We start from the raw sequence: 27,391 nt of genomic DNA, 5'->3' as shown, positions 1-27,391 counted from the left end.
CGTGTGGTGGCATGAGGGGAAAACACTCTGAGACACAGTCCTTTTGTTTAAAATAGAAACTTTCAGGGAGACAAGTGAACACATGACAGATTACTGAATACCCCGTTCTTCTGGAGGGAAAAAAAAAAAAAGGAAAAAGCAGCCCCTTCATTTCTGAAATGAGAAGGGGAAATTGCTGGTCCCAAATCCCACGTTTCCTTTTCGGTGCAATTCTCCAGCCAAGCTTGGCGCTAACGCGGTAGGCGATTTCACTTCATCGTCACCTCACAAAAGACTTCCAAATTCACTGCGGCAGACACCGCAAAATAAAAATGTTAAATACATCCTAGCTGGGAGGGGATTGAAGCCTCCACGCTCAATCAAAGGTTTGCAATAATAGGAGTCATAAAAAAAAAAAAAAAAAAGGACAGATGGGATTAGAAAATGTTGCAGTGAAGACTGTGGAATGAGATGAGCTCACAGCACCAGCCTGTCTTTTGTGGACCTGCACAATGATCCCGGAGCCAGACTGGATTAGGAAACCCCGCGACTAGGAGTCCAGAGAGAGGCCCCCGGTTCCCAGGCACTTCAGGGAGAGAAGGCGGACACGATGCATCAGATCTACAGCTGCAGTGACGAAAACATAGAAGTTTTCACCACCGTGATTCCTTCCAAGGGTGAGTAAAATTGCCCTTGACTGTCTCCTTAACGCGGCTTCTCGTGCAGGAGGGTGACGACCGTCACGTGCTGTTTCACTACGCTTTAGCCTCAGGACTTTGAGGTCCAATGGGTTCCCTGTTTTGGTGGTATTTGATTGTTTTGGGTTTTTGTTTTTGTTTTTTTTTTTCCTGGGAAGGAGGAAAAAGGATAAACATCAATCACTGAGAAACAAACCATCAAGGGGAAAAGGAGGGCAGTTACATACTCCCTGTTTCACTTAATTCAATACTGACAGTCCAATATGCCAAACGAAAGTGACAGCAAGCCATTGTTTAGGCAACACAGATGAAAACAAAATCCCAGGGCAGCGAGACAGATTCTTTCATTTTCTCCAGTGAGCAACTGGGTTCTGAAATGACAACCGCTGGCTCAAAAGTCTGATCTCTGTGCCATGAAACAGGAGGAGAAACCCTCCCGGTGGTGGCCTAAAGTCCAGTGAAGCAGTCAGATAGTGCCCTCACCCCCAGCCGGCCTGGCCACGGAAGCCCAGGGCCGTCCTGCCAAACTTGGACTGGAGCTAACGCCACCAAAACGTGTGACTCAAGAATCTCAACTTTACAAGCTCTTGTGTTAAGTCTCAGGGAAGGGCTTTGTGTGAGGGTTCAGGTGGCTCCAAGCTTGTGGACACTGGGCAGGTCCCTGGCCCCCGCCAGAGCGCAGGCCTCTCTCCTGCCGCCTCTGCTCCCTGCCTGCACGCCTGTGACTCAGGCTGAGACCCTGGGCTCACTGTCAGACTTGAATGAAGCAGGCTGGGTGTTTGCTGGTGTTGTGACTCCACATTCAAACAATTCCTTTCTTCCTCCCGTGTCAGCCGCCGACAGGGCCATTGCTCAGGGCGGGAGGGAGAGACTCAGCTTGGCCACAAAGGACAGCCAGCAGAACATAAATTAAGCTTTAGACACGTACTGCCAGAGAGAGAGAGGGAAAGGAGCTAGAAGTCTGCCCATGTGCAGGAGTTGGGAGTCTCTCTGGAGACTCAAAGTCACAGCTGACTCTGACCCAGCAGTTCCACTTGTGGGTAAATGGCCCAGGGAAGCTCTCACAGGTGGATGCTCAAGTGGCGCTGACTCTAAGAGGGCAAAATGGAAAATAACCTAAATGTCCATGAGATGGATCAAATGTGTGCATCATACTATGGACACTACACGACGGCAATAGGAATGAACTAGATCTATGTGTATGGACGTAGATCTCAAAGTAGAATGTTGAGTGCAAAGCAAGCACGCTGAAAAATTATACATGTATGATAGCATTTTGTAAATTTGGAAAAATAAAACAATACTATATATTGTTTATGAATATATACTTAGAGAAAAGGATGGAAACATAGATGCAAATAAAATTAGTGATCTCAGTAGCCCTGGGGTAGTAGGGAAGGAGAATTAGGAAAGGGTAGAAAGGAGATGAGAATATTACCTCTAATTTGTTATTTCTTTTATATGAGGAGAAAACAAATTGGAAGCAAATGTGAAAATGTTAAGTATGTCTATCTTCTATAATTTATTTCCATTTAAAATTTTTTAAAAAGAGAAAAAGTCAAAGACAAAGTGTTTCAGAGGCTGCTGCCACTTCTGCTGTGTGACTTGGGCAAGCTACTTACCCTGTCTGGGCCTGCGTTTCCACTCTGTAAAAGGGAGAAACAGAGCTTACCTCCCAGCATTATTATGGGAAATAAATTAGTTAATATGGGAAGCACTTCAAGCATCTAGAACTGTAGCTGGCATGTAGTAAGCACCATGAACTACATCACTTACAAAGTGATTTCTATTTTTACTCTGTATTTGTAGCAATGAATATGTTCAAAGATAAATATTTAATCCTATGTTCCTTTCTTGCCATTTTCATTCATGGCCACCTCCTGGTATTAAACCAAGTGTTTGTTGGTATTCATGGACATTTCCCTGCTCAGGAAGTTGTGCTCTAGAAAGGGAGCATTTGCAGGTTTACATTAGCTCATAAGTGGATGAAGTCCGCCTCTTCCCACATCTCGCTTTGCCCATCTGGCCTTCTCCAAGGCTTTCGAGCACAGGGTGGGAGAAGACGGTGCTGGCAGGTGTTGAGTGGAGAGAGACTGGTCACTCCTCGTTGCATCCCCAGGTTCCCTAACTGCAGAAATACAATTGGGTTGACTTTACCTAACAAAGGTTGAGTCTCCCTGGTGTGCCCTTTTGCCAAAGGCTATGGTTTAACCATGTTTATCAGTGTGCAACAGTCAACCCTTTCTGAGCACCAGCTCAGCAGCATGGGCAGTGTAGTCTAGTGGGTAAAAGCGTGGCCCCTGTGCCCCTCAGCACCCCCACCTATGCAGTGGAGTGAATGAAGGGTAGCCTCCTCGTAGAGTTGCTGTAAAAGTGAAAGGGATGAGACATATAAGCCATCACTAGGACAGCTCAGCGTGGCTGTCATGACATTGATTGTTGTATCTCATCCCACTCTCCAACACACACGGATTGAGTGCAGCCTAATATCTATATATTTTTAAATGGAGCCATCATGATACCTCACAAAAATATGGCAATAGCAAATATTCTGGTGTTTCTTAAGTATTTTAAAGGCACAGGACAGAGACCAAGTCTGTACCTGCAAACGTGTGTATTTTTACTTTCTAAAGAGAAAAAGAATCCTTTAAGGGAAAGGTTTTATAGGCACTATTCACAGTAAATATGAAAGATAAAAGCTGTGGTTTTACTAAGAAGTTGTACCAGAAGTTATTTCCTGAGGCGCCCCGGAGTGGATTTAGTTCTGGGGTGAGCAGTACCACAGCATTCAAAATAATTCTTTTGGGAATGACAACAATGGGGAGGGTGGCCAGGGGAATCAGGGAACAGCAGGAGGAAACAGGGAAAGTTCCAGAAAGAGAAATCCTAAGAAAATGCTACACTCTGTAGACATCATCACCCACTCCTTCCACCCGCCCTCATCCTGCAGAGGAGAAAAACCATAACAGTCGCCTCTAATTCCTGGGAATTTACTCTTCACCAGGTGCTGGGCCAAGGGTTTTATAAAGATTAGTTCATTTAATCCTTGCCTCAGCCTTCTGAGCAAGGTGCCATTAATAGCCCAGTCTCACAAATGAGGAAAGTGAGGCTTTGAGAGAGTGAGTAATTTCCCCAAATCACACACCTGGCAAAGGGTCAAGTTTGGATTGGCACCCAAGTGGAGAGAGGGAGTCGGGAGCCCTGGCTACCAACCAGCACTCTCTGCTCCAGGCTCATGGGCTATGCAGAAGGTTAACGAGGACAGCACTCATCTGTCACTCATTTGACATGTGCTAAGAAGTCACCCCAGTTCTAAGCAGGGCAGGGACATGGTGGGATTTCAGTTCTAGGTAGGTCATTTTAGCAGCGATGTGGAAAATAGATGCCTTTGTCTCAATTTTTAATAAAATCCACACCTTTTCCCAACCAAGTATTAGTTCTCATGGTTAATGGATTTAAGTTTTTTGTAAAAAAAAAAAAAAAAAAAAATTGTGGTGAAATATACATAAAATTTACCATTTTAACCATTTTTGAGTGTTACAGATCAGTGGCATTAAGTACATTCGCATTGTTGTACGACCGTCACCACCATCTGTCTCCAGAACTTCATTTCCCACACTGAAACTCTGTGCCCATTAAACACCAACTCCCCATTCTCCCATTCCCCCAGCCCCTGGTTACCACCATGCTACTTTTTCTCTCTACAAATTTGACTACTCTAGGTACCTCATATAAGAGGAATCACAGAACATATAATCTTTTGTGTCTGGCTTATTTCACTTAGTACAATGTTTTCAAGGTTCATCCATATGTAGCATGTATCAGAATTTTCTTCCTTTCCAAGGCTGAGTGATATTCCATTGTATGTAGATAGCACATTTTGTTGATCCATTCATCTATTGGTGGACACTTGGGTTGTTTCCAGCTTTCAGCTATTGTGAATAATGCTGTGAACTTTGGTGTATTCAAGCCATGTAACACCCTCAGCTGCAAGGGAACCTGCCTCTTCGTCCTCTCTTCCCCACCCCTCCTCACCCCCATCCTGCCTCAGGTCCAAACCTTCTCAGTATTGTTACTGTAGCTACATCACCCTCACTGGCATTTTCTAAAACCACTTCTTTGTCTCTCTCTGCAGTGTCCAGTCCAGCCAGAAGAAGAGTCAAAAGCTCTCAACACCTCTTGACCAAGAATGTAAGGAAACTTTAGTTTTGATCTGCTTCGATTGACTTTCATTAGTACAGCAATGCCCGACCTCTTCACTCTCTCTCCCCTGCCCTCGATGACCAGGAGGGTTTTCCCTGTCCCCTGTGGTTGTTGCTGTACTGTCTGTCTTCTACTTAACCAAAATAATTGACCAGCCTCAACCAGACACCAAGCAACCCTGAATTGGACCCTCCTATTCTTCCATTTTCCCCAGGCACAAAGTAAACCTCGTTTTATATACACATTTTTGTCTTGTTTAGAGTCCACAATGAGGCTATAGCATCCCTGACCTAGGTATTTTTCTACTGTGGGCTTTTGTAATGTGGCATTTTTTCACTATTACAAATAGCAGAGCAATGAACTTATTTTTACAAAATATTACTCTTTTAGATTAATTCTTCAGTGCATAGACCTCCAAGTAGAATTCACAGGTAAAGAGATAAGAACAGTTTCGTTCATCCATCCATTCATTTATCAAATATTTGCATTTATATTATGTGTGACAGACACTGTGCTAGGTATAGAGAATTTAATAGTGATTTTTAAAAAATGGTTTCTGCTTACAGTTTGTCACATACTGCCAGGAATTCTGAACATTTTGGGGGCTTCCAGCAATGCTTTTCCATTCACCTTCCAACATCACCAACATTGGCTTTCATCTTTTTATTTTATGTTTTGCTGCTTTAATATGCCTATGCATTATCTTAAAATTAGTTTACATGTCTTTAGAGCCTAATAATGCTGTGCATTTCTCATTTTATATATGTGTTTATATAAAAATTGTCAATACATCTTTGCACTTTATTTTTAAAAAGGAAACTGTTTCTTCTTGGTTTTACTGGAGTTTCTATTTTGCCACAATTTCTCATAGAATATCATTTTGAATTTTTAAGTATTTCAACTGTTAAAAGCCTATTCTCCATTTAAAAACAACTTTTTTTAAATGTCCCAGGAATGAAATGGGGTTTTACTAGTTTCTATATACATGTTTTTAATTCCAAAAGCAGTACATGCCTATTATAAAATCTTAAACATTACAAAGATATAAAATACAGTAAGTAGTCCCCCTTATTGAAGGGAGGTACATTCTAAGACCCCCAGTGGCTGCCTGAAAAGGAGGATGGCACCGAACCCTAGCTATGCCTTTCTAGCCTCGCTAACAGGATGGCTGCTGGTAGGCAGGTGGTGCACACAGTGTGGATGCACTGGACAAAGGGGGGATTCGCATCCTGGGTGGGTCGGAGCAGGACAACGAGAGATTTTATCACACTATTCAGAACAATGTGCAATTTAAAATGTATGAATTGTTTCTGGAATTTTCCATTTAATTTTTTCATCTCCTAGTCTGTGAAGTTTGGATTAAGTTGAAGGGCTGCACTCAAGGATCCAGAAGGCCACATGAGGCCTTGAAGCTGCTGGTTCCCCACCCCTGAGTGGTTAGCTGTGTAGACTTTGGAGTCAAATGGCCTGGGTTTAAATCCCACTTCTATCAATTTCCAGCTATGCGACCTTGAGCAAGTTCCTGAGCCATTCTGGGACTCAACTTCCTTAACATTAATGGGCATGATAAGAGCACAAATATTAAGGACAAATGCGGAAGGAGCAAATGATTTCATACATGAAAAAATGTTTACTCCAGAGCCTGACACATATAAGCATTTGCTAAGTATTGGTTTTTTTTTTAAGTGAAAATTTCCTATGTATTAACTTATATTATGCTTTATTGTCTGATAATATACTGCTTTGCAATTTGCTTTTTTCATTTAATAAATTTTGAACATCTTTCCATGCCAATTCATATGTGTAACTCTACCCCATTCTTTATAGTGGTTGCATAGTGCATCACTGTATGAATGTACTATTGATATATTTACCCAAACCAAATCTGTAGTTTTCTAGATCCATTATTAATGGATCTGCAAATCATCAATAAGTAGGGTTTCACCTTTTTTTCTATTAAAACAATGCCACAAAAAAATTCTTGAACATATTTTTATGTTCTTATCCAAATGTTTGAGGATAAATTCATAGACAGGAAAATGCTGAGCCAAAGGAGATGAGCATTGAAAACATTTTATAGCCATTGGCAAATGCCTAGCAACTATGTTTTAAAGTACCTTTTCCAGAACAGCCAAGCCAACACTGTGGTATCAATGATGTCAATCTTTGACAATCTGATAGAAGAAAATATATTAATTTGTATTTCTATAATTATTAATGTGATTCATCTTTTCATAGATTTATTGATCATTTCAATACCCTTTCCCCACGGATTTCTTACTCATGTCTTTTTCCTTTCTGTCAGTTGCATGCCTTTTTCTAAGGACTTTTGAGAGCATTTATACATTAAGAAAGAGAAGGGCCATTAATGGATGGAAAATTTGGTTGCAGGGCAACTGATTCTGATCCTCCTGGTGGTCTGTAAAAACTTAAGCCTAAATTCTAGAAGGAAAATACTCCCAGCTTTCAAAGAGCAGTGAGTGAAGTGTTCCCAAAAATTGAAAGGGAAGGATTTGTCTGCAGATAATTTAGAGTTTAAGAAAGTTTCACTGAAGATTTTTCAGTCATTTGGCCGAACGGCTGGGCTCTTGTCTTCGCACATCCAGTCTTCCTTCACGTGGACAGATCAGTCCTTCAAGCTTTCCTCTGAACTTCTGATTTTCCCCATCAGCCCAGCCCGTCCTCTGCTTGTAAAACTCAGCCCCAGCCACACAGCACATTCACAGTAGGAGAGACAGAGGAGGCCTCTCAGTCCACCTCCTCCTTCCGCAGATGGGGAAAGTGAGTCCCAAAGGGGAAAGAATTATCTCTAGTCTCTTGTTTCCTCAAGCAACTGGCTCTGGGCTTCCTTTTGAGTTCCTTTTTGTCTTTAACTTGGTGGTCTGAAAACTACTGTGCTCCATTATCTTGCAGGGGGAAAATGACTCTTATTTTGCGACTTGCCAATATTTACAACTTTCTTTGGCCCAAAATTCTTATTTGTATCTCTTCTTACCCCTTGGGCTACTGTGTGAATGGATGTCAGGTTCCTTCCTTTACAAATATCTCTTTCCTTTCTGAGCCTTCATTAGCATCAGTTTTCTGACTCTCTGACTCCTCTTGAGTTGCATTTGCTTCCAAAACCAGGGCACAGCCACACACTGTTCCTTCCCTAGAGAGCCTCTCCAGTCTTCCCACATCATAGGAGTAGCTCAAGGGGATAAACTTACACAAAGGTGTGGGTCAGGTCAGCTTTCAGCGTAATGGGGCCACTTCCACGGCGATTCATGGCCCACTGCAATCAATTGCATTTGGAAGTTCGTGTCTGGATGTGGGCACCTCTGTGGGTTTTACAAAGAGCACTTGAGAGGCATGAAACTGTGGTTCTCATCCTGGCTCTTTCCCTTACAGCTCTGTGAAAATACATGGCCTCTCTTGGCCTCAGTTTCTCTATGTGTAAAATTAGGGAGTTGGGCTGGAACATTTCTATGAATCCCTTCGGTCCCGAATTATGATGATTCTCCACCATGTAAGTCTTTCCTGTCTTTCTGACTCCCTGTCAGCCCTCCAGGCTGGCGAACAAAAGTGTGACTCGAAGATATCAGTGGGTGGACTCCTGAGGCTTGTTTGTTAGCCAGAGTCTTCTGTTCTTCCTGTTTCTGAGACCAGCGGGGAGCATCACTTTATTGTAGAAAAGCCTGTTGCCCTAGTACATTCCTCTACTTCAGCAGGCAGTTTGCTGACCTAGGAAAGGAAAATTCCAGCATTAAACGTTCGTCTCCCCTCCCCCCAACCCAATTCTCCAGTCTTACCCCTATACTCAGTGTACTAATGACCCTGGTCTCAGTCCAGCAGCAGCAAGCCCAGCCTGTGTCCTGTGGACCAGAAAATAAACCAGCCTGTCAGGAGCCTCTCAGGAGGCCACAGTCACCCACTCAGCTGTCCCTTCCCTGATGCAGGCCTCACACACGGCCCTGGAGCCATCTCAGAGCCTCTGTTGTTGCAGAAAATGAGAACCAAGTACCAGGCCCAGCTAAGAAACAGGAAACTTCCAGGCTGGGCTCCTCTCCTCTTTCCTTTCAAGCTACTGGCATCCTTTAGGGGACTAGAGAAGAGACCCTGAGGAGACGCTTGGCCCTAAGGTGTGACCTGGGAAGTAACTGGCCTCATCTCCACCCCCAGGGAACCGCCCACATCCACCCGGCTGCTGGCTGAGCAGCTAATACCTCCCTCCTCTCTCCCTGCCCACGGCACACACAGTGGGTTGGGGAGGTGGCGGTTCTTGTTCCTGAACATTTGCCTGCCTTTCAGAGCGGAAAATGCTGGAAGGTGGTGGGGCCCTCCTGTGCACTCCAAAGGCTTTCACATCCTGCCTTACTTTCTCCTTCTACAAAGTGGGTCTGAAAATACAACACCAGTCCTTATCCTCTCTGAGTGTAATGCTGAGAGAATGAAAATAAATGAAAATAAAATTAGGAACAGCTGTGATGAAAGGTCTGCCCCCCCCCCCCAACCCTATCCCCATGAATGACCCCCAGTGTCCTGGCTGTGTATAAATATGCAGAATCAGAGCCCAAACTGCTAAGATTCCCTTCATTACTCTCCACAGTAAGATAAAAATGGCTGCTACTTTTTGTATTAAGTGTTTACAGTTAAATTATTTCAATGATTTAGGTATTTTTATTACAATTTATAAGGCCCATGTTGGTGGGCCCCGACCAAAAGGGATATTTCTTCTGACTATACGTCCCCAAATAGCTACGCAACAGGTGACCGTGGCTAAGCACGGAAGCGCTTGAGGAGCCCACCTGCTCTGTTTTGCCAGCAGTTTCTTTCTTTTTAAAATCTGAGGATCGGTTGGGCCCCAGTTCTCTCCCTAGGTCTTCCCTCCTCTGGAGCTGTTCTCTGCATGAACCAGGGTGTCATCCATTTAGCTGAAAAGACTGTAAGACCCTATTTCCAGGACTGTCTTTATTTCAAATAGCCTGTCCCCTCGTCAAAATGTATCAGGCTGGTGCAGTGGCTCAGGCCTGTAATCCTGGCACTTTGGGAGACCGAGGGGGAGGATCCCTTGAGGTCAGGAGTTCAAGATCAGCCTGGGCAACATAGGAAACTCTGCCTCTGCAAAAACAAAACAAAACATGCCAGGCCACCCGGCGGCTGATCTACCTGGATTTTTGGTCTAATGGGCCAGCTCCTGACCCTGGGCAGGGTCTGCTGTTGAGGAACACCCTCCACCGCCAACAACCTCCTGAACCCTCATTTTCTTGCACCATGCCACCATTCACTGGAATAGGGAAGGCTCCAACAATTCCTTGTCAACACGAGCTCCATCTGAAAGGCTCATGGGTCCTGGGGGCGGTGGGATCCGAGGATAAGAGTAAGCTAACTGTCCTTCCTCGCCCGGTAGGTGGTGATCGAGTCGGACCTGTACTCACACCGGCCCCTGGAGCTGCTGCAGCACCGCGGTGACCGGCGGGACGCGGGCGACGGCCGCAGGGTGGGCCGGCTCCAGACCGCGCGGCCGCCCGGGGCGCCTCTAGCCAAAGCCCTCGCCAGACCTGGTACGTGAGCTGCGGGCCGGGGAGACCCTGAGGACCCTCTTAGAGCCACTCACGCACCTAGGACAGGGCAGCAGCGGCGGTGTCTGCGGCCTACCTTGTGAGTTTTGGAGCTCGCTGGTGTGCGCTTTTTCCAAATAAATGCTGTTTCCACTGCGAAAGCACCTGCCCCGGGGCTCACCTACAGCAGCCCCACATAACACCGTCAATCTATAAAACAGGGGCTTCTGCGTGTGTGTGACGAGCAAAGATACTGTTATGTCCCATCTTGCTCCACAGGCAGTGGCGCTGTATTCAGGAGGAGATATAAATCGGTAAGCTCTGCAGGGGAGAGAAAACCATGACCTCTGAAGCAAAGAAAGCTCACGTTATTTATTTAACAGATTGTGTGTGTGTGTGTGTGTGTGTGTCTAATTGTACAGCTCTTCATAAACTACCATCCTAAAGTCTTGCCATTTTAAATTTGAATGACTTAAACAACAATCTATATAAAGAATTCAGGGGCAAATTTGTTTTGAAAACTGGAAACATTATATTCTTACCTTGGATATTAGTTTTGTAAAGGGCTTCCACCCCAAGCAGCTAAACACGAATCTGCCTCTAGCCCACCAAAGTCTGTGACGGTATTTTGCCTGTAATTGCTAGTTTAGGTTGTTTGTGTTATGCCCACACCTATTTATATTTTAACTCCAAACATACACAATAGAAAGTCTGGGGTGTCCTCCTCAAAGCCTTTGGGCATTAGGAATTTTGTATGTTATGAGCACTGTAATAAGACTCCATTCAGTATGGTCCCTTCACTCATCCATCGTTTTCCCATTTTGTAAACGCTAAATGACACCACTAAGGTTTCTTTGATCACTGAGAACATGATCTTCTGATCCTATGTATAAGAACACATAAATCAAGCTATATTCTCTATTAAGTGATCACATACACGTATATGTATGCAAAGTGAAAGCATTAGAAAAACCACAATCTGCTTTGCAAATTAAGAGATAGATTTTTCTCTGTGTCTATATATAAGTGGGTGGGTGGCTGGGTGCATGTATGTTGGAAAGAGAAAAAGAGAATACTTATCATTTCTACAAAATCACAAAATGAATTTAGTGCCATGCTTCTCAAATTTTAACGTGCCAAAGAATCACCTGGGAATCTTGTTTTTCTGCACATTCAAATTCAGTAGGACTGGGTGGGCCCTGAGATTTTATCTTTCTAACAAGCTCCCATATGCTGCTGCTCTGGGGATAACATACTGAGTTGCAAGGATTTAGAGATGATCTGATGCAGTGGTTCTCAAAGTGGAGTGCCAGGAGCAGCAACAGACCCTGGGAATTTATTGGATATGCAAATTTTATTGAATCGGAAACTCCAGGGTTAGGATCCATCAATCTGTTTTAATGAGCACCCCCCACCAGGTGATTCTAACCCATGCTGAAGGGAGAGAACTTCCGATCCACTGCAGCCACCCGTCTGCCAATTTACAGAGCTGAAACCATAGAAACTGTTTGACCTGCCCAAGGTCGCACTGCTTGTTAGCAACAGAGCTGAGATTACATCTCAGGTCTTTTGAGTCCCTGGCTAATGCCTCTTCCCCCAGGGAATGATGTCTTCCCAACTCTCTGATTTTAGGGGTCACTTTCATTCCTTTCTAAGTAGTCTGTGGAAGCTTGGGCTGCCTGAGTCAGTCTTTCATTCTGACAGACAAGAGCAGTAGGTTATGAAATGGAGAGAATCTGCCCAACACGTGACAGTCAGCTCATGCAGGGAATATGCTAGTCAGGTTTAAAAAAAAAAAAAAAAGAGACAGAGGGAGAGAGAGAGAGAGACAGAGCTGGGCATTGATCCAATTTGTTCAGCTCCCCCAATCTGATAGATTCCAGAGGGGGTGGGAGGCAGTGAGCGCTTCTGAGTCAAAGGCAAACCCCGGGGCTGTCCACAGGAAAGGCCAAGCCACATTCCCTCACTCCCTCAGAAAGCTGCAGGTGTCCAGGGATCTCAGATCTGCGGACTTGCCTTTTTCAGAGCCCTGGGAGAAGGCACCTGGATGCTGCAGCCTCTCACATGGGAGAAAGATGCCCTGAGGAATCTTGGGCTCCCTGGGGGCTCTGAAAGTAGAGACCTGGCTGAGAACCTCTCTCATGCTGAGGCCTCAGGTGCCTGGAAAGGTGACAGCCCCATCTCCTGGGCCTGTGGGATTTCTTCACTGAGATTCCCCGGGCACCTCAGAATCACCTTGTTCAAACCCCTCTTCCTTTCTCAGCTGGGGCCAGTATTCATCATTCCAGCAAGTCTCCCGGGTGTTTCCTTAACACCCCCTTGTCCTGCCCCACCCCTCACACACTCCCAGGTACTTCTCACCTCACCCTCTTGGTACCTACCTCAAGCGGCCGGGGCTCAGCCTCCTTCATCTCCACCGTGTAGAGAACAGTCAGCGAAGCTCTCAGCCTCAAGGACCCCTCTCTCTGCAAGGCAAGAGAGGGGTCCTCCTGAAGCAAAAATGTGCCCCCATCATCCTCAGCTTTAAGTGCTGTGTCCTCCTGCCGCTCCAGACCACGCTGACCTCTCCAGGGCCACCTCCTGTGACACCCCTACCCCCACCATTCTATCACGTGGAGCAGCCCTGAACTGTGAGATGGTTCCATCTGTGACTGCTCCACTCTATCCTGCCTCCCCGACCTTCCCTGACACTGTTCCCACTGCCCTCCCTGCGTCTCCACCCAGCAAACTCCACCTTCTCCCAAGCCGGGTTAGGGGGTCCCTCAGTCAAGCCTCCCCAAGCCTGCAAGACCACCGAAGAGGTCAGTTCACTACCCGCTAAATCATCCTTACCTGGCTTCATCACACTTGTCATGTATCTCTAAAGCCTGGGTTTCCTCAACGAGAAAATGCAGACTATTATGTTATCTCCTCTTAGGGTGTGGTGAGGGTGAAATAAGACAACACTCATGTGCTTTATACTCAGCACGGTGCCTGGCACGCAGAAGAAAATACGAGATGCTGTTATTTATGCCAGAGCACCATTCATTGTGGTTTGATATTGGAAGTCTCATAATATCTCATTGTATTGCACTGAGATGTCTTCCTGGGGGTGGGGGTTTCATTTCTCTATGCTTTAGTGCAATAAGGCGCGCCTGCCCTGGAACATGTGCACCAGGAGAGACCTGTGTTGAAAGCCAACCTTCCCTACCTTACGCCACCACCTCAGCTCAACACCCGCAGCCCCAGGCACTTCAGGGTAGAAATTACTCAGAAGTAGGTTGGGGCATCAAGAAGAAAGCAGGTTTTCTACCCACACCTGTTATGTGGCCGATGTTTCAGGATTCTGCTCTGATAAACTCCAGTCCTTCCACATTAAGGGGCTGAACTTCCCGCCACAGGTGTGACTTCTCTGCTTCTTGTTAGAGGGGTGTCCAGGAGCACCGTGTTAAATAATTGATCCCAGCTGTAGAGACTTAACTCCTAAGAGCCTTTTAAGCCTCTCGTGATCTGAGAACTTAGGAAGGAAGGAAGAGCTGAAGGCACATTCTCTGAGCGCCTACTGCATGCAGACACAATGCTAAATGCTTCCACATATGTGATTTTTTTAATAGGCTTTATTTTTTAGAGCAGTTTTAGGTTCACAGTAAAACTGAGCTGAAGGTACAGAGATTCCCCATATACTTCCCGCCCTGACATGTGCACAGCCTCCCGCATTACCACCATGCCCCGCCAGAGTGGCACATTTGTTTCAGTCAATCAGCCTACATAGACACACTGATCTTATTCAGACCCTAGTTCCAGCCCCCTGGAAGAGTGGCAGTTGCCTCGCCGGCTGACCCTACTGCTTGGTTTTGTTTCTTGGTACGAAGGCCTTCAGAAATTCCCCACTGCGATCGATTGGCTAGCAAGGGAATTGATGCAGAACCTGGGGGAGGCAGAACAAAAAGTACCACTGAGTAATGTCTCCTCCATTCAACTTTGCAGTGGGGATTTCAGAACCCAAAGCATCGAATCTGTGTGGGAATCGAGCATATGGAAAATCTTTGGTAAGTAAAATAAGCCTGCTTAGTTGTATCTGTCGTGCTTTAAACTTCTCATCATGTCTGATTCTATTGTGCCACGAAGAGAGACTAAGCGTTCTTTGTTCCTGGCCTGGGAATTATTAGAAAAGCATACCTGGCCATCTTCTGCTCCTAAGAGCTATCAGCTGGTCCTGCTGTGTGCACTTGTGTAACATCACTGGCTACTTCTCTCTTTCTTGCTAGAAATGCAGCTGTTAGGCAAACAGAAGCAGCTATTATACAACGGACATCTTATATATGGGAGGAAAGAACTGGTTTCTAGGGTAGGGTGCCAGGTGGAAATGCCTAACTAATTCCCAGGTGCAGCTACAGGGGGAAAGAGATGTAAGGTTCTCAGCACTGTGAAAACATGAAACACTAGTGTCTTAGCTCAGACTGCTGTAACAAAAGATCATAGACTTGGTGGCTTAACATTTTCTTACAGTTCTGGAGGCTGGGAAGTCCAAGACTACAGTGACAACAGATTCAGTGTCAACTGAGGGCTCTCTTCCTGGCTCGCAGATGGCTGCCTTCTCACTGTGTGTTCACATGGCCTTCTGTGCGTGCTCAGAGAGCAAAATCTCTGGTGTCTCTTCCTCTTCTTATAAAGACACTAATCCTGTCACAGGGGCTCTATCCCATGACTTCATCTAAACCTAATCACCTTCCAATACCATAACACTGGGGGTTAGGTCTTCTGCAAATGAATTTTTTGGGGAACAAAAACATTCAGTCCATAACAGCCAGCCGTCTCAGGGCAGGGATACCTGTGGGGGTATCTGCTACAGGTCAGGTTCTCCGGAAGCAGACTCTGAGATCCGGAGTTTGTGGTTTGATGTGTATTAGGGATCAACACCTGTAACAGGAGCGGGGAAGGCAGGTCTTGTGTGGAGGGAGCTGCTGAAGCATGATGCAGGCCCAACACCTCCTGGTGGGGAGCTCTGGGGCAAGTGTTGCCCATTCAGGTTGGTCTGAGTTGGCCCAGAATGGCTGAGATTTTATGTTCCCTCCTCACTTCATCACAGCATGTGGGCTGCCCAGGGAAGAGTGTGACCTTGGGCCAGGTGGCCCTCTGCAGCCGAAGCTCACCCTGCCATCCTCCCTCCCACAGATGGGCAGCTGTCCTTCCTTGAAGGGGGATCAGGTGGCACATCTCTGGGTCTGTCAGTACATCTCCCTCGTCATCCTCTGGGCATGAATGTCCGGTTCCCTCTCAGTTAGCAGAGTCAGCAGTGGCTGGAGGTGACGTTGGCTCAGGCATCCTAGGCTCTCTGAGTGTCAGCTGTCGAGATTCATAGACAGTGCAATGTGAGAAGAGACCCGAGATGTTATCTGTGCCAGCCCCTCATCTTTCCAGAACAAACTGGACAGAGATGCTGGTGTTTCACTCACTCCTGGTTTGGGCAGGAGACCTAATCCAGGGATCTCATTTAGGTCATCACTATTCTAGGAAATCTACACAGAGGTCAGGGATGAAACAAGCTATTTGTCAGGGAGGCCCCTTTCCCAACCTTGTATTCAGGGGAAACTGGATGGCCGGGTGGGTGACACAGAGGGAAGATTGTCAAGCTATGACAGCTCCAACAGCTGCTATTGGCCAAACCCCGAAAAAGAGCAAGGTTGAGGGGAAGAGGGTGGCTCATGGCCTTTTACCTGCCCCAGCCCTTAGGCTGGGCTCAGATGGTACCCTGGGCCAGAGGGAGCTGGGATGGCACAGGGTGGGGATGGAGAGAGGGGTTACAAAGGGGAGGGGACAACAATGAAGAGGAAGACAAGGCAGCATGGCTGGCCCCTTCCTCTGGGACCGGGGGTGGGGGATGGGCTCCTGCAGCTCATCGGAGGCCCATGATCCAGGGCAGGACAGGGGCCAGACCCACACAGCTAAATCTGACTTGACACTGAAATGCACGGGATGATATTAGACTAAGGAAAGAGGAGGAAAGGAGTGGAATGAGGAGCCCCCAACCCCCTGTCCTCCAGGGCTAAGGGGGCTGGGGATATGTCTACCCGGCCGTAGGCACGGTGGGGAGGGAGCGCTCCAGAGAGGCCACAAGGTGGCACAGTAACGCTGCCCACAGCCTTTGGCTGGCTCAGGAGAGCGGGAGATGGTGAAGGATGGTGCCCTTGACCTGGAATTTCCCAGCGATTTGAGGAATGTGGTGACTTGAAGCCTTCCATGGGGCTTAGGGCAGAAGAGCAAAGCACATCGTGCGTCAGCTGACCCAGCAACCTCTGGACTCAGCCCTGTTTAGGCCAGCAGTTAATTTTCAACTCACACATGTCCCCGAGTACTCATCACCTCCTTTGGGAGGCACCAAAGGGGTCAAGTCTCTGGCCCCCCACCTGCCAGGCAGTGTCTGTGGGGACCAAGAGACTGGACAAACACATGAATAGAACCACCAAAGACAAAATAGGTGGGATCCCAAAGTGTGTCACATAGACCCTCAGCACTGTGGGGACATGAGGACAGAGAAAGAGCAACTTGGGCCACCAGCCTCAGGGCAGGCTTCCTGGAGCAAGTGGGCTTGAAGGGCAGGCAGAGCTGAGGCCTCCATCAGAGAATGAAGGAAAGGTGCGAGCTGTGTGTGACCCCCACCCCCCTGTGGGAACTGGCAGCGTTGACACATGGGGGAGTGACAGAGGCCACACTGCACGGGTGGTGTGGAGTGCGTATGGCATTGAGGAACCCGAGGAGCAGCTGCAGAGCTGGCTGCGATCTGCCCCGCAGCAGGGAGTCCTTGCGGTTCTGGAGTCCAGGAGGGGCGTGCAGATTGCAGCAGGCCTGGTCGGAAACAAGGAGGTCCGAGGTGACTGTGCCCTGAAGGCTGCAGCAGAGGAGATGGAGAGGCCGGCCCTGGCCTGGGCAGCCTATTAAGCAAGAATCTGCAGGACTTGACAACAAATTGGACACAGGCGATGGCGGGGTGAGGGTGACAGTTCTTATGTAAGACCGAGTTGCGCTTTCTCTAGTTCTCTAGGTCAGTGGTTCTCAAAGTGGGGTCCCAGGACTGGCAGCACCAGCAGCACCTGGAAACTTGTTAGAAATGCAGATTCTCAGGCCGAGGTCAGGGCTGCTGACTTGGAAACTGGGTGGGACCCAGCACTGTCCTGCCAAACCCTCCAGGGGAGTCAGACGCCCGCTGAAGGGTGAGGACTGTTGCCCAGGTTGGTGGCAGTTCGATTCAGTCACCCCCCTTTCAAAGGGCTGCAGTCAGTGCCAGGGCAGGAACCAGACACATCCTCACCATCCCAATTCCTCTCTGCAGATTCCTCCAGGGCCCCGGATCTCAGTGGAGGCGGCAGCCCCTGGCTCGGAGAAGGGAGCTGTTCTGATGAGAGGGTGAGTGCTGGGCGCCACGCCGTCCTGGTCCTTTGCAGAAGAGCGACAGGTGGCCTGGCTGACAGGCTCTCGGGATGTGCACAGCCCCGTGGCTGGAAACCTCTTAATGAGGCCAGCGGTTTCCCCAGGATCATGCTGGAGTGTTTGTCATGGTTTCTGCTTCATTAACGCCATTCTTTAGCCTTGGAGAAGTGTCATTTGGGAGGGTTTTTTGGTTAATTAGATGAATGTAACCACGAGCCACATTCAGAACCCACCGTAGGCACACTGGGGTCAGAGATGCCTCATGAGTGAGTCAGGGACCCCCTGCCTGCAGGGAAGGAAGCTCATCGGATATAGAGGTTCCACACCAGACTTGCAACCCCAGAGTTGACCCGGAGTCGCTAAGTTGACCCGGAAGCAGCGCGAGGTAGCGGGAGTGGGGGAGCCCCAGCACCCCCGGGGAACACGGCCTCTGGCATCACGCTAACACAGCGAGCATCTTCAATTCAGCATGTGCGTTTATGCCCCTCATGTCGTCCACACCACAGGCAGCACACACGGGGTTTCAGGACGGTGAAAGGCTGGGCTCTTGACCCCGATCTACTTTCCAGGCTGCCACTGCCCCCAACGCACCACAACTTCAGGCAGTTATTCCGTCCTCCGAGTTCCCAGCCATTCAAAAACAAAACGAAACAGTAGCACAGGAATGACAGAGGTACCCGTCCCGATTACTGTGAGAACTCAGTGAGGTAACGTGTGGAGAGCTGAGCACGAGCAGATGAGCCCTTTCTCTCTAAGCTCAGTCAGCCCCATTTCAATCTGTTCCGGAACCCTGGCTGCAGGAAAGTGAGGCCATTTATTTCACCTGAAGGAAGCAAGTGGGGAGAAAAATGAACATTTATTGAGGGTCTACAATGTAGCAGATGCTTTATTATCTTATTTTTGCCCTCACAAAAGCCCCACGAGTTAGATGAAATTATCCTCATTTTGCACATGAGGAAACTGAGGCTGGTCAAGGTCAAGGCACTTGCCGGAGGTCACATGTGAGATGGGAGTAGGAGTCAACCCCTGCCCCCATGTTCTTTCAGTAGCTGATGCACTGGGACATCTGCCCTTTCTAGGAAAGTCACTGTTCATGAGAGATGGGAGGGGTAGGGACATAAAGCTGTCCCTGTGAGTGTCCCAACAGTGGCCCTCCAATGACGCAGAGCCTGGTCACGGGATGGAGGAGCCAAGGAAGAGAGCTGTGGCCACTCTTCTCAAGGGAAAACATTAAGTGTGGCTCAGTGAAGTGACCACCCTCCCCTCCCACCCCTGGCTTCACTTTAGATCCAGACATCTCAAGAAGATGACTGAAGAGTACCCAACCCTTCCCCAAGGAGCAGAAGCCTCCCTCCCGCTGACAGGCAGTGCTTCCTGCGGTGTCCCCAGCATCCTCCGGAAAATGTGGACAAGGCACAAGAAGAAGGCGGAATACGTGGGAGCCACTAACAGCGCCTTTGAGGCTGACTAAAGGTGACCCTCCCCAGATGTCCTGCGTTGGCCAAGGTTCCCTGGACAAGGGGAGAAAGCTCCAGGATCGGAGCTGAGCCACACTCACCTCTGCTAGCAGCTGGTCCCAACACATCATCCTCCCTCACTAACTGGTCACCCTGGCTTAGGGCACGGAAAACAATGTCCCTCGAAGGCAAAATAAAACTGTGCTCATTGCTAAAGCCATTGGTCTGAAAGTGACTTTAGGAGGTCATAAAGTTTATATCCCCATCTTTATGCAAAACACACCAGCCCATTTTAAAGACCTCCAAGAAAAGAAGAGGAGGACTCCTCTGTCTTCCTTGTGAGTTTTTCTAAGGTGTGATTTTTCTGGTGTAAATTTAAGAGCTTGACTTTGAGGCAATTGTAAACACAGTGGTTCTTACTGTTCCCATTATCACGTTGATTTCACCTTGATGAGGTACGATTTTGAAGGACAAAGCATTATCTATTAACTTAGTAGTTCTAAAATGCACTTGAGAGTATCATCAAGATCGATTTTGATGGTCATTTGGCATGACTGCATGAATTCTCTATTCTTTTCTGTGCAGTTTTTCTATAGAAAAACATTAAAAATTAAATGTTGAATGCTACTGTTTTCTGAAGTGATATTATGATAATACCTTGCTTTGGTATAATGATTTTCACTTCTGAAAGTGCTTTCTCATCCCTTATTTCTTCTTATCTTCACAAAGCCCTGTTGAGGAAAGCACCATCATTCCCAGATATAGCTGGAGAAATTGAGACCTGTGGAGGTTACGTGACTAGATACTGGGAGGTGGAATAAGACCCGAGGTCCCCAACTTCTCTCCAGCAGACTCCGGGCTTTGCTTCCTCTAGCAACTGATTTGAGGAAGTTTTTGAATGGTGGAAGTATGTCTCTAGGGGCAACCTTTGAGGGAAGAATCTAATAAAGTTGGAACAAGTAAAGTGATTTAAATGAAACACATCATCATGTATTATTAGGTTGGACCAGAAGCAAGTGCCATTTTTGTATGTCAAAAACAAATATCTATTTCATGTGGTTCATCCTAATATATAATATTATGATTTCCTTCTTTCAATGGAAATGTCACCATCAACTCTATTGTCAACATCAGTAGCCTTAAAATGACAATATACTAGTAATAATGATAATGATAGCTATCATGTATTAAATGCCTACTGTGCGCTAGGCATGATACTGGGCACTGTTACATACATTATCTTAATCTTTCTAACAACTCTCAGTTAGGTGGTTTTACCCATTTAATAGACACCAACTCAAAGAGGTTAGATGATAAGACTGAAGGCACCTAACTGATGAGTGTCAGGCTTCAGTGCCTGTGTTATATCTACCCCTTCATGCAAAATAGTTCAGCACCTAGAAAAGTACCAAGGTTACCAAATAGTTTTCATCTCAAGTGCTAAACACAATTGATGGGTAGAGGCTGCCTGGAGTTTTGTGTGGAGATGGAACCTGAGCTAGAAGAGTGCAGTGATCAATTAGTAATGCCTGCCTATGGAGGGGATTAGTGACATATGCCTTGTATATTTGTCATCTGTTGCCCAAACTCTGCCTTCAGAAGGCTTTTTTTCTAATTAAGAGGTTTAAATTAATCTAACTTACTTAATGAAACCAAAAATTTAGCCCAAGACTGTGTTGGACATTGCCATGTCTTGATACAAAGAAGTGTTTGGCCACATTGCAGGTCTCAAACTGTTATATTATGACTGCTATGCTAAGGCTGTGCCCATACCTTGCTTTTTGCTGAGTTTGAATTATCTGTTTCCATATCTCCAGGTGAACTGTAGGAAGGCTGGGAGTGGATAAGAGGCCTGGGCTTCTGGGCTTTCACCTTGCTGATGTCTCTCTCCAGCCATTGTTTGAGACCCTGAACATCCAGTCCTCATATCTGAACATGATTTGGAGACTTGGGCATCAGGTGCTCTTTCAGTGAGGGACTAGTCCCAGTGGACTGTGCGGTAGGGTTATTCAATGTAGACGCTGGGGTCCAGAACAAAGTTAGGGAGCTAATAGGTGATCTGTGCTGGACCTAACAGCAACCTACAACTATTTATTTTAACTTATTTAATTTATAACTGATATCTTTCATTTGTATGTGGCAGCTGGAGATTTATATAGGATGGAGCTAACTTATTTATTTTTAATTTAAATATTTCATGTTTGCCCTGCATAGAACATTTTATTTGGCCAGTTCAAATAAAAATAAAGTATGCTTTGTTTGTGATGTTAATAAACCATTACAAGAGCATGCCTGAGGCTCCCTTATTGACTTTCTCAAAGGGAAAGAATTAGATGTCTGGACCTCACTATTCCTTTAAATGAGAGGGATGGTAAGAAAGAACCCCGGGCCTGTTCTTTCCATCCTAAGGCAATGTCTGGTTTTGATATCACAGGCCCTGCCCAGCAGTTAACACCAGGGGTGCTTGTGGTGGGGCCCAGGCTGCCGACCTGTCCTCCCTGGGCTCACAATCTTCCCTGTCGTCGCTGACCCCTCTTCCCCACCCTCTCATCCCCCACAAGCCCCAGTGGGCCCAGCAGCCATTGCCAGCCTGCAGGGGGATGCAGCCTTCCTCCTCTGTGCCCACCTCGTGTTCAGCCTTGCTGGGGACTGCCCCCATGATTCATGTCACGGCCACTTGCAGAAGGATGCCAAGGCTTGATGCAAACGGCCATCCGGGAATGACCAAGCCTGGAGTCTCTGGAGCCAGAGGCAACAGGGTTTCCAGGACATTTAGGGTAATGAAAGCACCTCTGTTAGGACCAAGTCCAGGCCCATATTTCAGTTCCTACTTGAGCACCCTCTGCGGCGCCTCCCCGCCCCGCCGGAGCTCATGTTGCCTGTAGAGCTGGCAGATGGGCAGTAGGCAGGAGAAGCAGCACCAGCCAGAGCCCAATTTTAAAAGGAATCATGTGGCAGTTTGTCTCCAACTCTAAATTGGCAGAGACCAAGGGACAAGCAAGAAAAAACACAGGCAAAAAGATGACTCTCCTAAGGATTAGAATTTGCATTTGGTTTTTAATGTTTTACAAGAATGTCAGCCTCCACCAAGAGGTGTGTGTTGAGTGCATCACTGCCATGCACAGAGACAGAGGTCTCCTTCTAAAGCCCAGGCCACGTCCCTAAAAATTTATTTTATTTTTTGTCACTTTGGACCTGGGACAAGACTCACACCTATTAATATGGTTTGTTGGGAGGAACAGGGAGGTGGGAAACAGCAGCAGAAGGAACCACAGTCATTGATGGGGTAGCGGGGGCTGTGCCAGCACCTTCCCATCCCTTGTCAGGCTCTGGGGGAGCCACGCTGGGAGGCTCTTACTGCCCCCAATAGGCCCTTCCCACACCCCTCAGACTTCTGAGACCTGAGCTGTCCTTGAGACTCAGCGCCACATACCCCGGGCTGTTCCTCCGCACACAGTTGCCACAAGACTCATCCCCTTGCCTGGGGCCAGCGCCGATTTTTTTTGTTTTGTTTTGTTTTTTAAGAGATGGGATCTCACTATGTTGCCCAGGCTGGTCTCAAACTCCTGGCCTCAAGGAATTGTCCTGCCCAGTCTCACCAAAGCACTGGGATTGCAGGCATGAGCCACTGCACCCAGCCGAGACATCAGCTATTTTTAAAATCAGAAATGCCCCGGCTAGTGCTCCAAGTGTGACTGTGAATGTGTCTCCAGGGGACAACACTTGGATGGACAGGCAAAGCAAACACTGGAAATGGTTTCTTTGTTCCAGCAGGACTGGTTCTGGGCACAGCAGAACCGCCGGCGAGGACAGGCTTGTCCTCAGTTTCTCGGTGTCTCCCCTCACAATGCCCCCCGTGCCATCTTCCCAGTCAAAACACACACGCACTCCCCTTCCTGTCCCTTCCCCGGTTTCCCCACACCCTGCTCCTCGGCCTCTGGTGGGGCTCCCATCACGGGCACCCCATGCCCTGAATTCCAGAATGCCAGGAACACTCGCTGTCAGAATTTGTTGAGCCTCACGGAGACCCAGTTTCCTCAGTAGTTGAAAAGAAAGTGGCATATCTTGCTTCAGATGTCCTAGAAGAGATTAAATGAAATAATATGCAGCTGGTGTGTACCCGTACAGCCGCATGTGTGTGAAAATGTCACTGTGTCTCCACACTGGCTGGCACTGGCCAGTGCCCAGAGCTGCCTGGAGGGCCCCCCACCCCCTTGGCCCTGGTTCCCTCCCCTGGGACTCTCGCGCCCCCCCCTCCACCCCCCAGGGACCAGCAGCCATGGGTAATGCCTGGCACAATGGAGAGGCGCTCCAGGACCCATTCAACACCATGGCCAGCGTTTGTCCTCATGGGTCATCTGCCCACGCTCTGTCCTGGAGACAACGGCCTGAGTGTGCCTGCCACACTGGTGCAAGGCAGGCTGAGGTATGCAGGGGGCACCCTTTAAACTGCTGTCAGGTGCTTACACCTTAGAGTGAGTGGACAAAGGAAAGGGGACACGGTTTCTTAGGGGCCAGAAGGTAAGGTGAAGGGGGTGAAATGCCCAGGGAAGGTTGGGTCAGGAGCCCAAATGGGGAGGCAACTGTCTCCACTTGGTCCGGAGCCCTGCTGATGCCCACCGGCAGTTAAAATTCCCTGGAATCAAAGTGCAACCCTCCCGCTCCTGGGAAACAGATGTCCTCCATGAAAAAGAAAGGAAGTGGACACCACAGGTGATCCTACAGGTCCCACTCACCAGCCCCAAACACCAGGGACACTCTGGACAGTGTGGGGTGCTGGGATGAGCCCCAGACTCGGCCCCACACTTGCTGGGGTGTGTGCGGCTGTGTTTGCGTGGTCAAGCTGCTTGCATTTATTTGAGCCTCCGTTTCCCCTCAGCTGTGAAACGTGGATTCAATTACCTGCCCGGTCAACCTCACAGGCTGATGAAAGCTCAGAAGAGATCTGGTGCATGGCAGGGCTTTGTAAATTGTGAATCGCTCCTCTAACATATGGTGTTATGCTAATCCGTTCCATTCAGAAAGAAGCAGAGCTGGGGAGAAGTGACTCAGGCAGCTCAAGACAGGAATGAGGGCTGAAGAGCTAGGCGGGGACTGAAAATAGAACGGTTTGGCGTCTGCAGCAGGCAGGCAGGGGTTCCAGGCTGGCTGAGCCCCCGGCTACCTGCTCCCCGTGTGCGCAGTGCAAGGTGCCGCACTAGGGCCAGTGCCTGCAGCCCGCACGCCAGGCCAGCCGACCCCAGCTCATAGTCAAGAAGTGCAGGGCGGTGACCAGTTTTTGAATTCAAACAACTCTCCTTCTCCAGGAGCTGCCAAAGGCTGCCCTTGGCCTCTTGCCTACATTCCCTACCAGCAAAATTAGCCCTGCGATGAAACGACAGAGCACATCGGCCCAGGAGACCACAGGGCCGCTCGTCTGCTCCAGCCCCAAGCAGAGAAGCCGGCCCCTGCCCATCCTGCCTCAGCTGGGCTCCAGCACTTCCGTTCTGAGGCAGTAACAGAGGCTGGTACCCCCAGGCCTGAAGCACTAAGCCCCCAGGGTCTGGTACAAGCTGGCCTGCTCTGTGTCACTAGGCAGAGATTTGGTGTTTCACAAACATTCCTCCAAGGCATTCCTGCTGTTTGCTCAGGCCAAGAAAAGCAAGGTAATAACTCAAGGAGCAGTGACCTCACCAGGAAAGTAGGCTCCCAGTCCCATACACAAACCTCACATCCCCAAATAACCCGGGAGACTCGGTGTGTCATGAAAAATCCCCAGAGGCACAGCCCTGCAAACCGAGCAGCTGGCCAGCTTCGAAGCAGGCTGGGAGCAGGGATGGAGTTTTGTCCTGCTGCCTAGAGGTATCACCATCCCAAGAGTGAGGGGTGGGAGGTGGAGCCTTGGGGTCCTGCCCTCTTGCTGCCAAAGCTATTTGTCATCCTGGCTCCCTGGGGCCCTGGCCAGGCTCCCTGCAACAGCCGCTGGGAGCTGGGTGCAGGGTGCTGTTCTGAAACCACTCAGCCTGGTCCTGTTTCATTTCCCCCATCTGCTGCTTTGTTCTTCCTCAGGATGTGGCGAGAGGTGGAGATGGGGCAGGAAGTAGGCAGTGGGGCGGGGAAGCAAGGCCTGGATGTTCTGGCTGTTTGTTCCCGGCGCCTCCAGACTGAGAAGGGGGTGCAGAAAGCCAGCCTCAGTCCCTGGAACTGAATAAATGCACCCCAGTTACCCAGGGCTGTGTGCTGGGGCTTCCTGAAGCCACAGGCTGAACCCACATATGTTCCTGGGCCCTCCAGCTGGGCTGTGGCGGACTTCATTACATTAGGACAAATTCAGCCACAGTGACAGGAGCTAACACTTATGGCTCCTGCGATCCTCCAAGCAATGCCGTGGACGATGCTTTCATTGACGCCTTGGGTTACAGTGGCGTGGAGAGTTAAACAGGTTGTCCGAGTTCACACGGGACTTGGTTGTGGCTCAGAGACGGACTCAGGCAGCCAGACTGCAGGGCCACTGCACGCAGGCGTCCAGCCCGTACGCTGTCCCCAGGGGCCCCACTAGAGGCAAGTGCCGTGTGCCCCGGCACAGGGGCTTCCTCCACACCGAGGTCGCACTGTCTGCTTGCTGTGAGGGGGCAGCTGCTCAGAGGGGCAAAATATACTTGAACATCTCAGTTAAAGTTTGAGCTGTTTTAGTAGAACAATATGAAAAACTATATATAACTGTATGTAACTCTACATTATTATATACTGCCCTTTCCCTTCCTGAACAACCAGGTCCTAAAGTCTGGGCTGGGGCAGAGCAAAACAGGTAACCGACATGGCTGGGACAATCGGAGGAACCTGAGTGGGGCGTTCAGATGGACGGACGGGTGGTGGCAGGCGTGTGTCCCCGTGGGTTTCCTGATTGAATAGGCCAGCTGGGCTTATGGACAGAATGTCCTTGCTACTGGGCATTGTGCCAGTAACTTATGCTTTTAAAAAATGTTTTCGTTATTACTTTTACCTTTTCATTTACTTTTAAAACAAAGAAGTATTGCACCCATAGACACTCATTGTTAAAAACATCAAGCAGTATGGAAGCCACACAGGAAAAACAAAAGTCTCTGGCCCTTCCCTTCAATCACAGCCTCTTTCTCAGAGGTCACTGCTGTTATCAAAGTGGCATTTTCATAGAATATGTAGGTGATCAACTTGTATATTTTTATTTTTATTTAATTATTTATTTTTGAGACAGAGTCTCGCTCTGTTGCCCAGGCTAGAGTGCCCGTCAGGCTCACAGCAACCTCAAACTCCTGGGCTTAAGCATCCTTCTGCCTCAGCCTCCCAAGTAGCTGGGACTACAGGCATGTGCCACCACGCCCAGGTAATTTTTTTTCTCTGTATATTTTTAGCTGTCCAGATCATTTCTTTCTATTTTTAGTAGAGACGGGGGGGGGGGTCTCGCTCTTGCTCAGGCTGGTCTCGAACTCCTGACCTCGAGCTATCCTCCTGCCTCTGCCTCCCAGAGTGCTAGGATTACAGGCGTGAGCCGCTGGGCCCAGCCAGGTGATTGACTTTTAAATGGTTCAGATGGGGAAAAGTTCTTTGAACTGTACTTTCACTTTCTCGGTAAGCTTGGGGTAGTTTCAAAGTATTTTTTTTTTTTTTTTCCGAGTTAAGAAGAAAACAAACATAGAAACAAAAAACCATGAGCCTTCAAAGAAAAATTGCTCCCGGGTTGGAGACCCCCAGGGTAGGTCTTCAGTCCTCTGCACTGTACTACAGTAAAACTGTTTGGGAAGTTTGGCCACACCCAAGCCAAGTTGCCTGGAAATGCTCCAATTTTTGTGCTCTGAGCTCCCCAGGGAGTGGCTCCCGCTGGTGGCTCCCTGCTCCTGTATCCTCCCTCCCCACGCCCAGCACCTGGGAGTCCCAGCAAAGAAGGGGACGCAGGGAGCAGTGCTGTGGACGGCAGATTCTCCCCCACCTGGACACACACTCCCCTGCCCCCACCCACCACTCTCTGGGCAAAAATGCCTGCAAGGGTCTCATCACCTTTTATTGGTTGCAATAGAAAACCACTCTAAAGAAAAAATGCTCCTGTACTCTGGGTTGCTTCTCCACAAGGCAGGGGCTTTCCTAGCCCTAG

The 27,391-nt window shown here is 48.3% G+C and overlaps 1 protein-coding gene across 1 annotated transcript; it reads left to right on the top strand.

The window, feature by feature from the left end:
- The first annotated feature begins 589 nt into the window (after positions 1 to 589).
- VXN (vexin) lies at positions 590 to 19,505 on the top strand. Its single transcript, XM_069466436.1, has 6 exons — positions 590 to 656; positions 4,813 to 4,868; positions 10,270 to 10,423; positions 14,387 to 14,448; positions 17,730 to 17,803; positions 19,115 to 19,505. Exons 1-6 carry the CDS (start codon positions 590 to 592, stop codon positions 19,296 to 19,298), a joined length of 597 nt encoding a protein of 198 aa, XP_069322537.1. The 3' UTR covers positions 19,299 to 19,505.
- Positions 19,506 to 27,391: the final 7,886 nt, after the last annotated feature.

This window comes from Eulemur rufifrons, chromosome 3, assembly GCF_041146395.1.
Source record: "Eulemur rufifrons isolate Redbay chromosome 3, OSU_ERuf_1, whole genome shotgun sequence".
NCBI classification, from domain to species: domain Eukaryota; kingdom Metazoa; phylum Chordata; class Mammalia; order Primates; family Lemuridae; genus Eulemur; species Eulemur rufifrons.
This window is presented reverse-complemented; position numbering and strand designations above follow the sequence as displayed.

What these genes read in the sequence shown, in the direction of transcription:
- VXN (XM_069466436.1), top strand. Translation starts at nt 590, where the DNA reads ATGCATCAGATCTACAGCTGCAGTGACGAAAACATAGAAGTTTTCACC. An exon ending in AACACCTCTTGACCAAGAAT is followed by an intron (nt 4,869 to 10,269) that starts GTAAGGAAACTT and finishes CTCGCCCGGTAG; the next exon opens with GTGGTGATCGAGTCGGACCT. An exon ending in GAGCATATGGAAAATCTTTG is followed by an intron (nt 14,449 to 17,729) that starts GTAAGTAAAATA and finishes TCCTCTCTGCAG; the next exon opens with ATTCCTCCAGGGCCCCGGAT.